At 40.1% G+C, this 12,997-nt stretch overlaps 1 protein-coding gene across 5 annotated transcripts in view; it reads left to right on the top strand.

The window, feature by feature from the left end:
• The first annotated feature begins 497 nt into the window (after positions 1-497).
• Positions 498-12,997, top strand: part of UBE3D (ubiquitin protein ligase E3D) — a 75,742-nt gene continuing 63,242 nt past the window's right edge. For 3 of the 5 annotated variants that reach the window (XM_085056437.1, XM_085056435.1, XM_085056436.1), the window contains exons 1-5: positions 498-630; positions 957-1,159; positions 3,202-3,292; positions 7,392-7,623; positions 10,629-10,698. In XM_085056437.1, coding sequence (XP_084912563.1) covers positions 569-630; positions 957-1,159; positions 3,202-3,292; positions 7,392-7,623; positions 10,629-10,698 — 658 coding nt within the window. In that variant the 5' untranslated portion in view covers positions 498-568. The remainder of the gene's footprint in view (positions 631-956; positions 1,160-3,201; positions 3,293-7,391; positions 7,624-10,628; positions 10,699-12,997) is intronic. The other 2 variants (XR_014851024.1, XM_085056434.1) reach the window with 2 other exon arrangements.

The following is a 12,997-nucleotide window of genomic DNA, read 5'->3' on the forward strand; positions in this document are numbered from 1 at the left end:
AAAGGACATTCATGTGCTGGAGCGTGTCCAGAGAAGGGCAACAAGGCTAGTGAAGAGTCTAGAAAACATGTCTTACGAGGAACTGCTGAGGGAGCTGAGGTTGTTTAGTGCTGAGGAGGCTCAGGGGAACCTCATTGCTCTCTACAGCTCCCTGAAAGGTGGTTTTTGGGGCCAGTCTCTTCTACCGTGCTTACAGTGATAGGCCTAGGGGGAATGGCCTTAAACCGAGACAGGGGACATTCAGATTAGCCATTAGAAAACTATTTTTCACTTTTAGAGTGGTCAAGCGTTGAAATAGATTTCCCAGGTAGGTGGTGGAGTCACCATCCCTGCAGGTGCTCAAGAGGCATCTGGAGCTGGGTGATGTGGTTTAGGGGTTACAGTGGTAGTGCCGGGTGGACGGTTGGTCTGCATTACGTGAAAGGTCTCTTCCAGCCTGGGTCAGTCCGTGCCTCTCGGCCTCTGCGACTCCACGCAGGCGGCGCTGTGGTGCGCGGGCGGCCGGCGGGCCCGCGCCTGCGCCGGCGGGAGAGCGGGCGCTGGCTGCGCCGTGCTGCTCCGTGCCGGCATGGCGGCAGCGTTCCTCATGGAGATCAGGCGGGGGACGCAGAGCGCCTTGCTGGTTATCCGGTAGTGCGGGGGCGCTGCCGCCCGCCGCTGTGCGGGGAGGGCGGGGGGCGCGGCGGGTCTGCTTTTGGCGTCCTTAGCCTTCAGCGGGGGGAACGGGTTGTGTGCGGGCGTCTCTCCCTGCCTGTTCGACTCGGCACAGCCCGGACTACCGTGCAAATAAATTTTTCCTGAGAACGCTGGATTGTTTCTCTCGGCTGCTCCTCGTTCACCGCGTGGATCCCGGGGCGCGACTGGGGCTGCCGGGGAGCTGCAGGCCGGCCTGTGTAGAGCAGCAGCGCGCCCTGACAGCTCCTTCCCGAGGCATACCCGTTGCTTTTCCTCCGCAGCGCGGCGGCGGAGCTCCCCAGCGCGCCGGTGGAGGTTTCGGTGTGCGCGGATTCGCTGGAAGTGAGGAGCGGCGGGAGCTGCGATGCGGCGGCGCTGCCGGCAGGGGTCAGCCTGGCGCCGCTCTCGTGCCGCGGGGTGCGGCGCCTGCGCGGGGAAGGGCTGCACCTGCGTGTGCGCCTGCGCTGCCCGCCGCCAGCCGCCGGTGAGGGGAGCGCGGGGCGGGGCTGGGAACGGGGAAGGGTAAGGGTGAGGTGGAACTTCGCGGGTTTAAGGGGCAGAGGCTGTCAAGTGTAGATTCTGTAGAGCAAACTCTTCCTGCGATTGTCTGTTTTGAGAGTTAAAAGTGCAAAAATGACGTGGTGAAAGGGAAACGCGGTGTGTTTGGGAGCTGCTGAGAGTTCCGTCCCCCCCATCTCCAACCCCGTGCTTCCCCATAGTGCTTAAAAATTATTTGCTTTCTCTCCTGTTTTGTGTTTGGCAGCTGAAAATCTTAGAATCATAAAATTCCAAGGGGTTGGATTGGGCTTTAAAAATCATCTAGTCCCAGCCCTCCCTGCCCACGAGCAGGAGCAGCTCCCCGCTGAGCAGGGTGCTGAAGGGCTTTCCCAGCCTGGCCTTGGGCACTGCCAGCGCTGGGGCATCTGCCGCCTCCCTGGGCAACCTGTTCCAGTGTCTCACCCCCCACACCGCAAAGAATTTCTTACTAATATCAAACCTAAATTTCCTTTCTTTCAATTTGTACCCATTACTCCCTGTCCTATCAGTAGTGCAGTACTCTGATTCATCCAGGCAATCAGACTATGCTTGTCTATCCCTGACGACTTAAACATAAAGGTTTATGGGTTTGTATTGGGATTCGTTATTCTCACAGCTGGGGTTTGCGGAGGTTAATGTCACTGGTAACATCTCCAATGTTACCTTCTTTATTTCCATGATACTGATTCAGGTCTAGGATGTGTTTGCAATAATTAGAAAGCATGGTGGTACAGCTGTTGCTTTCTTTCATCCTGGCATCCAAGATCAATATGTTTAGATTTATTTCGCAGAATTTGGCACAGAAAGGTATATTAAATAACACAAAATTGCCATTCTGAGCTTTTAAAGTAGAAAAGGCTGGTTATGTAATACACAGCAATGATTTCAGCAACATGTTGGAATGCTGTGTTGATATGCTGAAGTTGCATCTGTACATTAATCTGCATTTATGCATGTGCTTTGACAACTCAATTACATTAAAATTATCTAATGTGTCCTATTAATGAGGCATGCTTCAAAAGACCAATGATGAAGTTTTAAAAATTTGCCTTTTAAAGTCCTACTAGTGAAAAATAAATATATGAACCAGGTAGTAATCAACATATAGATTGGATAGTCGTAGTTAGCCTTTGATGTTTTATATTATTAGGCAAAAATAGTTGAAATTCTGTAACCTTTTAAAGTGCTTTTCTCTTGTGCTTGAATCCTAAATTTCAAATACTGAATGTCAGTGCTGAGAGTATACTTTGATTCTTAAGTATGAGAAAGTGGGTGTTGCAAAGTATATTCATAGGTAGAGCTAGGCTTACAGTTTTACTTTTTTTCCACTTGATGTTATCAGATAATTTTAGGAGGCTTTTATAGCTTCTTTTTTTACTTTGGAAAAGTTGTTTGAGCTGCCTTTTGTGAGATCATATTTGCTTTCCTGGCCTGCAGAGGCCGTTGCTCACTATCTTTTGCTAGAGTGCTTCCACGATGGTTGGTTTCTTACCTGCCTGAAAATGTAAAACTAATGCCTCCCCTGCTCTCCATCCTGACTATTTGTGTTACATATTGGGATATGTAACACAGTATTATTGCATATACATACTGCCTATTGCAGATACACTGATTATCAGAAATACTGTTACAAAAGAGTGGCATTGAATTTTGATTTTTATGATCTCTGCAATTATATCAATGTATCAGCTCCCATTCTGGAGAGGATTTGCACCTTGACAATAATTATTCACATGTACAGTTCCTACTCAGTAATATTGGGCAGGAGGTGGAGATGGCAAGTTTTTCCTAAATCTAAATACTTGCTTCTAGAGGTAACAAAATTAAGATTGTGTTTCAAGTATCAGAATTTTCCTTTGTCAGTTAGATTTATTATTTTTGGATTGAGGTATTTGGCAGGATTTTTTTGTACAAGTGGCTGATAATTTTTGTACAAGTGACTGATAATTACACAGTTTTGAAGATTAATATATTTCTTTACATCTATAGATTTGGTTTTTACATTGAGGGAAGTCCTGAAACCCAACAAGAATTACATCTTGTACTGTCAGTCCTGTGGTGACATCGTAGTAAAAGACCGGTGAGTACTGCAGTGTCTTGTGTTTATAGCAATAAATGCCATAGTGATTGGTATTCATGTTATTTTGTATATGTAGAGACAGCTAAAAGGTATTTATTTTGAAACTGATAGACAAGAACACATTTGAAGCACTCCAGATGACAAAAAGCAAAACTACCTGAAGCAGTTTTTAGCTGTTTATTCATTTGCTTCTTGATTTTTTTCTTCCTCTGCACTTCAGGCATCCTTTTCAGTTCTTTACAGTCTCTTATAAATTTCCTTCAGTCATCATGCTGTAATTATAGAGTGGCTGCTCAGAATGGGATATTGACCACAGCTTCCTTTTATCTGTTAAGCGAAGCCTGCCTCCACATAGTTCAGGGGTACTGAATTTAAGAAACACGTTCAGGGGTACTGAATTTAAGAAACACAGGAACTGTATCTTAGCTGTGTGATTCAACCTTATCTCTGTTCCTTACAAAGAGCAAGAATATTAATAAAAAGGTGCTGCATTGTCTAGCTCTTCTGATGAACAATTTTGACAGCTTCAGCTGGATAGATAAGAATTGTTAGAGATGCATTTACAGCCTTTTATGATCTGTGTGGCTCCTAATAATCAAAATGATAATACAAATGTGTTGCATTCTCTAAACTTCTGTTATGTTCTTGTCATAGGTATGGATTTATGGCTAGCCTGAATATAACTGAATGAGGATTTTGTAACTTTCTCTTCTGAAATGTGTCATCAGAAAGTCTAGTAATACTCTTATTTTGATACATTTGTAAAGTAGAGAAACTTCCAATTTCTAGTCAGTAACATTTGCTTTCAAAACATATTGCACTTTTATATTCGCATCTCTGAGTGGGCGTTTTCCTGAATTTCAGCATATCAAATTCATATGCATGTAGTTTAAATCTTTTGGTTCTGCATCCTGTAATGCGACACAAGCAGAATTTTTGAGAAAGGAAAAAGAATGCATGTCCATTGCTTTTCATTTGGCATTTCTCCTTGCAGGGAGCCTCTGAGCCCCTTGAATGTTGCCACCAAAAAAGACTAAGACTAGGGTAGAGGAGTGGAGCTGCCAGTGTATCCAACACCTTCTGTTCCAGCATTTCAAAAAGGAAGAGAGTAGCACAGACAGAGCTTCTAGCTACGGAATTCATGTGTTCCTCTCTCCGGGAAGAGTTAAGTATGACAGTGACAGGAGAGATGGAGAGATTGAAGGGAAGTTGCAGAACTGTGTGAAAGAAAACTTATTAAAGTGTGAATTACTAGGAAAGAGCCTGTAATAAATAAAACCAAAGATCTAGAAAATTATACCTTTGAGAAGAAATTGAAGTAAATGGGATTTAGTTTAGATAAGGTTCTAGAGAAGACATAAAACTCTTCCAATATCTAGGATGTTGCTGCAAAGAAGGTGGCAGTAATCTTCAACTGAAGCAAAAGGAATCTAGGTTAAAATGAAAAAACCCTGAACTAACAAACAACCCCAAACCCATTCTAAAGCCTTTTTTTTTTTTTTTTTTTTTTTTTTTTTTACTGTTAGAGGCTGCATAGGAAGCCTTCATTTTAAAGGTTAGATTAAGAAATGTACTAGGAATGGTTTAAATGTAAATAATCCTTCCTTAGTGCACAAAAATTAACTATACATTTTCTCCTCAGTCTGTTTCCTTACATAAATCTGAGAGCTCTTCAGAGGTTAGGGTTACGCTCTCTGATTTTTTCCATTACCCTCACATTACCCATGTTAGAGGAAATTACTTGATTTTTTTTTCTTTCCATCATGCAAGAGCTGCAAAGAATTAGGGATACTTTCTTTTTTCTTTCTCTCCTTGCAGTTGGGCTAAGTGTACCTCATACATAAAATAATTCCTTAAGACTTTATCATGAAGAAATTTGTAAAGGCTTGTGGTGGGTGAATGCCAGCTGCCCACCAAAGCCTCTCTGTCACTCCCCTTATCATCTGGACAGGGGAGACAAAATGTGATGGAAGGGGTCACAAGTACTGCCAGCAAACCTGTTCCAGTGTGGGCTTCTCTCTCTCTCCACGGGTCCACAGGTTCTGCCAGGCTTCCCATGGGGTCACAGTCTCTTTTGGACATTCACCTGCTCTGGTGTAAGGTTAATTACCTACTCTTCTGTTTGCAATCTGAGAACTATCTCCAGCAGGAGATTCAGCCTGACTAGATTAGACACTTCCAGAAGGAGAAAGCTTCTCCTAAAGGTCCCAATCTAAGAATTGTTTGTTGTTCTCTGACTGTGAATGCAGCCTGGGTGGCTATCTTCAAGTAGAAACTCGGTTGTTATTAGGAGCAAGTTTGGGGAGATAAGTCACCCTGTTTTCTAGGTTTTAGCATGGTGTTTAGCAGCCTCAATTTAGTCAGTACCCAGTAAACCTCAAGTTGTTTTTGTTTGTTTTTCTGGAAAGCTCCATTTTTATTAGTGTTACATTTTTCTAGTTCTGGTGATCCATGATATGGCTTCCCACCTGTGAGTGGCAAAAGCCTGAAATACAGTGGAAATTCTATATTTTCTGTGTAGCTCAAAAGTTAGGTGAAGTCTGTTTAGGAAATGCCTACTGTTTGGAAAAACTGCTTCTATTGGAAAAGAAGTGAAGATCTTGATTCTGTAGATTGTGAGAGTAAAGCAAGGTTGATATAATGTAACGGGACAGCATTAGTCTGCAGTTTAAGGTAATCTCTGTCTTTTTTTTTTCCTTGTAAAAACATTGCTGAGCAACAACAGCTTTTTGTTACTTTAGTGTAAAAAGCAATAGAGGAAGATTTTTTTTTTTTGCAGTGTGGTTTCAGGCACTGAAACTAATTGTTAAGGCTGATGAAGAATCAGTCATTAGGCCAACACCAGAACTCTCACTTTGGCAGAATTGTGTTGTACTTCAAGAAATATATAAAACCACAGAAAATGAAAACAGACATGAGTAATGCTGAGAGGTGATCTTAGTTTTGGTAGAGGTGGGCCAGAGGATGAGTTATTCCAAATTTCATCTGCAGGTGGAGCAAGCAGAGTTTAAAATGTATTGTTTATCTAGAAAGAAAGGATTTTTTTATAAAATGTTATTCTTTCACCTACCAAACAATTCAAAAAGGCCAAGAAACTACAATGGGGAGAACAGACATCTTCAGAAAATGTTATTCTGGGAACTGCAAGAAAGGGAGAACATCGAACTGTTGGCTTAGCAGCTGTGTTTTTATTTGCAGAGTAGCACCATAAGCAATGTTTTATTTGCAAGTTTTAAGTAAGGAGTGGCATCAAGAAATTCTGTGTAAAGGTTTCAGGTGACAGCAGAAGAAATAGGGTTAGAAAAGGAAAGCATTCAAGGCAACTAGGCAGAAAGCAGAAAATGCAAACCCAATACAACTGATAATGAAAGCATAATAGTATTTCAGGAAGCAGTATCCTTGGTCAATACAGCTATCCAGGAGAAAGGGATTTGCCTTTATTCTTATATGACTTCTGAAAGTTGGATCTGAGTATCTGAATCTAAATTAAGATTGACTTATCCTTTGGGGTATTTTTTTTTGTTTGCTTTGTTTTGATTTGGTTTTTGTTTGTTTGGTTGGCTGGGGTTTTTTTTGTTGTTATTGGTTTGGTTTGGTTTTTTAAATGAAGATATGCTGTTCTATTTATGTCAGGATTTAGCTTTTTACCAAAGGCTGGTATCTGACTTTGAAACAACCTGCTGAATCTTGCTGTGGCATGAGTCTGTTTCTGTTGGTTTTTTATCAACATTTGGTGCAAGGGAACTTTACAGGAAGTAATAATAATTGCAAATGCTCATTGTCATATTTTTTATGAATGGGTAGAACTGTTTTATTTTTGCTGTGTGATTCATTTCAAGAGAGGACTATGCCAAATTCTGCCTTATAGCCATTGGAGATTCACCCATGGGAAATACTTCATCACAGACTTGGCAGGAAAGTCAGCCATTGCTTTCTCAGAATTCACCCAAAGAGAGTGCCCATGACTGAAAAGAGAGACAAGCACTTCCTTTTGAGAAAATGCCATACTTCCCCCACTATTTGTAGGAAGTCTTAGCTCTCTTTTAGTGTCTTAGAAATTAATTATAACATATTGAATTATTTGTCTCTTCTCTGTAAGGAAATTTCTCAGAGTTCTTCCTCTACCGAGTGACAACTGGAGTGATTTAGTTGAAGAGTGGTGTTGTCACCCTGACCCCTTTGCCAGAAGCCCTTTGCACCCTCAGCATGGTGACTGTTTTCTTGGAGACACTTTTTTCCTGCTGAATTCAGGCAATGAATCCCATGTGCCTGAATCTCCCCTGTGCTGCTCAGAGGCTGGACACCGTGTTTCTCAGAGTGGCTCCAATTTGGTAAAGTATTTTCTTCAACTAATTCTTAGGTGAATTTATTGGGACTTTTTAATTTTAAATACTTTTTTTTTGTTACTAGTTTATTTAATTTGTATGTATTACAGAACTGTTTTGAAGGTATTAGTGAGTTCTTGACATTCAACTGTAGAGAAGCCAGAAAATATGCCAGGCTATGTTTTACATTTTCTAAAGTTCACGCCACAGTCTTGATGCTGACCTCGATATGCAAGTAGAACTTAGTCCTATAAACAGAATTAGAAGCTACTTAGTTATGAGGTTCTAAACCCTAATGTTTTCCTCCCAACTTTCAGGTGTTTGCCAAAGGATAGTGGAGCAAAGAATGAGGTGGAAACTAGAATGCTTTCTGCCAGAAGTTGCCAAAATGAATTCTTGCATTTCAGTAGTCTTAAAAAAGATCTTAGAACAACAGGAACAAATACAGGAAGAGGCAGAGTGGATGGAGTTAATATTGCACACTTCTGTGTCAAAGAGAATGTTTGTGAGAAAAGATTGATTTGGAGGCAGAAACGTAATAAAAGGATCTGGAACAAAGATGTTGAGATGTGGGTCAAACCAGGATAACAGCAGAACTTTTGAATGAGGGAGGAGGCTGTTTTATGTCAGTGGCATACAATAATATTTTAGTATGATGAATTTTCATGTTCGCTTCCTTAAACTTGCATTGAAATTGCGAATTTGTTCCTTGTTTGTGTAGAAACCCTTTTTCTACATCTTTCGCACTTGCAATGAATTCTCATTTCTGTGTTTGCTTATTTCCAACATCACTCAGCTGCCAAGCAATTGAGCAAAACTGTTAGATCCAGCAGAAACTGGACTAATAAGGAAAAAACCCTCATACTGAAGCAGAAAATTCTTCCATAATATGAGTAATAGAAAGTTACAGACAAGACAGATTGCAATTGGTATAAATGTTCTCATTTCATAGAATATTGTTGCAGTCTGCCCCAGTATGAAAGTTCTTTTTTAATTGCATTGCAGTTCTTTGGAAAGTGTTTGCTTATGACCAAAATAGTAGCAGGAATTTACCAGAGATGCTTAAACAATCTTTTCCAGACTCCAGTGGGACCAAGGCAGCATCCGTCCGTTGCAAAAATATTTTTCACATCTATTAGTCTTCCAGTGTAACATAGTTTTTAAATGTCACATGGTCTTGCAGCATCTTAATGGTATCTCTTGGGGAGAATATTTTTCCTGACACTGTATCAGGGATCCTTAGGAATAGAAACAGAAACTATTAGGCTTGTGATCCACCTGCATCTGCAGATTGCCAGCAGCTGCAAGTTGTCAAACAGATATATTGATTTAATTAGTTGAGCTAAAACTATCCCTTTTTCCACTGAAGCATGACACAACGAGTTAGTGATGTTTTTTAGGCACAGTTCTCAGTCAGCACCTGTAACTGTAGTCAGAAAAAAATACTCAGGTTGTAGCTTTCAAGGAAGTACTGTGTATTCTGTACTTGTCCTGTGCAGTGTTTGTACCAGTCTCAAAAAATGGCTTACTCAAAATGTAGTTATTTATCCTTGGTTTTCACACTTAGCAAGTAATTCCACTGCAAATGTTTGAGAAGAGTAGCAAGGTAGGAATTGGGAAATGGGATAACCACATATATATGAACCAGATTTTTTTTCTGATCTCCCTAACAAGGGGACTGTAGTTTCTACATAGTCAGCTCTCTTAGGCTTTTATATATATAACCTTAATGATGTTTTGACCATCATTAAGGTTATAAATATATATGTACTCTTTTCAGACCAGAGTTCTAATGTGCTACGCCCAGGTTAATAAGCTCACACAGAGCCACTTTTGAAGTTTAGACTTTAGATTAAAGTAGGAGTTGGGCTTACTTGTTTGATATACTAAATTTAAATATTAACACTGTGATTAGCAGGAGTGTTATAGGAGAGGTTTAATCTAGAAATGAAATCTTTTTCAAAGGGCATTAGTAGGTGCATAAAGCTGGGGCAAATATTCGGTGGTGTTTGGAAGAGTGTAGAGACTCCTTGAACTAGATATTGTTACCCACATTTTTTGTTTTTAATAAGCCCTTGATGAACATTGCTTCCTCTGAATTTATGAAGACTTTTGAACTTGTATATACTTTTAATATGAAAAATGCTTTCCTGTAGTGAGTACCAAACTGTATTATGCACTGTGTGACAAATGCCTTCCTTTTTTTTTTTATGCAAACAGGGTTAGAATTTCATAGCATGAGCTATGAAGACATATGTTTGTTTTTTTCTGTTCAGTTTTTCCTAAACATTTGTGATTTTATGTATCTTAGTGATACCCCTCAGTTTTCTGTCTTCCATATGTTGTCCCGTTATGTGTATTTTCATGCCACATATGGAACCTGTTTTGCACTTCTGCCAATAATTTTTATTCTTTGTCAATACCTTTTCTGTATCTGCTTGAATTGAGGGAGAAGGGTTGTTCAAGAACAGAATCCACTTCACCTTTCTAGAATATCATGCTGTGTTGTGTACTTTAGCTGTTTCCTAGTTACTCAAAATAATCTGCAGATGTTTTCTGCTCTTTGCTGAACATTGGACTGGTATTTAACTCCTATAAAACTGTCCACGGGGGCTAGCACTTGTTACTGAGTAATGGTAGTCACATTGCAGCATACTATTTTATGTATATATTATTGAGTACTTAATTTCAGGTGTATTATTTCACTCTTAGCAAAATCAAATTTAGCTTATCGTTTTAGCATCCAGTCCCTCAATATTATTAGTTTCTTCTGTTAGCTATTACAGGTTGTGCTGTGTGGATATATTGCCAGATTTTAAAATTAGTGTGAAACTTGCAAGCAATCCAAGTGTAGAAAGCTGAAGTAGTGAAGGCAAATCTGTGTGCATGTAAACATAGAGAACAGAAGCAAGTACAAAGTTCACTACCTGCTCTGTAAATTATGTTACAATTATGCATTCTTTTTTCAGAATATCTGAGTGACATTTAAATGATATTTCTTTGTCCTACAGAAGTCAAAAGAAAATACCAGAGTAATTTGTAAGCGCTGCAAGACAATGCTGGGAGAAAAAGTTTCATCAGGTATGAGATGTACAAACAAAACTAGACTTGACTGCATCAGCGATTGAGCACTGGAGGTTAAAAACACTGAAGGAAAGTAGTTTATCAATTTGGTGCAGGGCTGATTCCTGTGTGTTTGTCTCATTCCCTTCTGGAACAGATGAGGTTGTTGCTTCCGGTGTTAGAGCTTGAAAGTGACTTTCAGCAGGAATTTTCCTCATCCTTGTTTCTGTGCATATTTGGCTAATTCCAAACCTTTGGAAGACTCAATGCCTGATTCCAGTTTACTAGGAAACCCAGTGAAAATAGAGACTTGAGAAATAACGGGTTGCTTGTTTTCCTGTCAGTTCTGGAGAATAAGAGAAAGGTAAACTCAGAACTTGATCAACACAACTAGAAGCTGAAGATGTGATTGGTAACAGTAAGCCTGGTTTTCTGGGGGAAGTCTTGTCAGAGAAACAGGTTATGTCTCATCCTCATCCGATGGTGAGCTGATCAGATTATCAGTTTTAAAAGTTGTAATTATATTGGATCATCAGGGTTTACCTAAAGTGATGTAAAGATGAGTGTCTGGTTGTTTTTAAAATTCAGCTATTGACAGAAGGGAAGCAATGATAAGACTAAATGCTAAGTTATTAGCAGGGATCATTCTTTCATTCTCCCTCTACTCCACTGCATCAGTCTGTGTGAGCCTGTCTCAGTTCAGAGATCTGGTGAATATAAAAACTTCTCAGAAAATGCAAAGCCTGTTAAAGAGATGTCATAAGGAGATACAAGACAGAAGGTCTTCTGTTACAGAATGTTCTGATTGTCCTGTACAGGAATCTGAACAATACAGGCTTTAATGAAACCAAATTTAAGGAACAATGTTTGAAAGCCCAAGATGTTTGAAAGGCAAGATGTGACTTTGGGAAAAGAGTGCTTGGAGAAGAGCATGAATAACAAGGTCATGAGTAATAGATCATTGGGAATGGAGAAAGGCAAACACTGTATACATGTGCAGGCATTTGGTGTGGACTCTGCACATGCATGAAGTTAGGTAGCATATCCATTGTTTTGACCACATTTCTTCAGTACTGCAGGAAATTTAGGTAGAGTTCAGACAACAGAAAAATGAACCAGAGATGTATGGTGTAAGTCTAGGCAGAACCTAGACCTGTACTTACTTAACCTAGAACCATCTCCATGAAAAGAGACTAGAGAGCAAACCTGACTGTCATGCTTTGGTGCTTCCTCATGAGCAGGTATGTGTGTCTCGAAGATAAAGCAGGATTAGAGCAGTAAAGCTGTGGAGGCCAGATTTGGCTTTGAGATTCTCCCATAGGCTATTCCTTTCCCCAGCTCTATCCACATGTATTTGTATGATGTTTTCTTGGGAAATCATACCTTCTATCTCTCTGCAAGCAAATATCTCCTGAATTCCCAATACCCTTGTAGCTGTAACACCAATCCCTTACTCAGGGTAATGGCTGAGGAAGTAGAGAGACTGAGCTGTCTTTTCCTCCTGTCTCCAAGAACTCACATAGCATGGAGCAGACTTCAGTTAAACTTAGAGGTAAAATGTAATATCCTAACAATGAAGATAATTTAAAAATTGTAGTATTTACGTGGAGAAGAGGTGGGATTACCAAGCTTTTGGAGTCTTTAAAACATATTGTCTTCCTGACATGCTTGCCTTCATCCAGTTTTAATGGTATGTGTGGACAGATGTCAGAGAAGACAATCCGTCCTTAAAACTTGTGGAACAGATGAATCTTCCAATTGTTCACATTTTAAGGCTTAGTAGAATGAATTTTTTAGTCTTAACCCATTTTGCTGGCCCTCTTGTTAGTCTGTATTTGCAGCATAGACCCAGATCTTCAATATGATCATCTTTGACCTGACTTTATTGATGTGGGTTAAATTATGTCCTCAAACACTTATATTTAGTGTTAAAAGCTGTCTTAGTGGAACTTTGGCAAACAGTTTCACTGAAATTCAGACTGTATGCAGTGTGAGTGTTATCTGTGATTTTTTTGAAAGAAGTTCCATTCTGCTCTTTGAGCAAAGAAGAAAATTATTCCCCTGTGTGAGCTGTTATTAAAACTGTCTCTTGTGATTCACTGCAGCATTACTAAGCAGCAGAGGGTACTAAAATACTTATGTAAGCTATGCTGATCTCAGTGCTTTAGGAAAGTTCTTTCAATTCATCTTTCAGGTTTGGCTTGAGCTCTTGCTTGCTTCAGTTGAAGATTATTGTTCCCAGTGTTAAACAAAGATCAATATGAATGAGAAATTGCTGATCTTGTAATTAGCTCAGAGCAGTTTTCTTCAGGCAGTG

This window comes from Lichenostomus cassidix, chromosome 3, assembly GCF_008360975.1.
Source record: "Lichenostomus cassidix isolate B80296 chromosome 3, HeHo_3.0, whole genome shotgun sequence".
NCBI classification, from domain to species: domain Eukaryota; kingdom Metazoa; phylum Chordata; class Aves; order Passeriformes; family Meliphagidae; genus Lichenostomus; species Lichenostomus cassidix.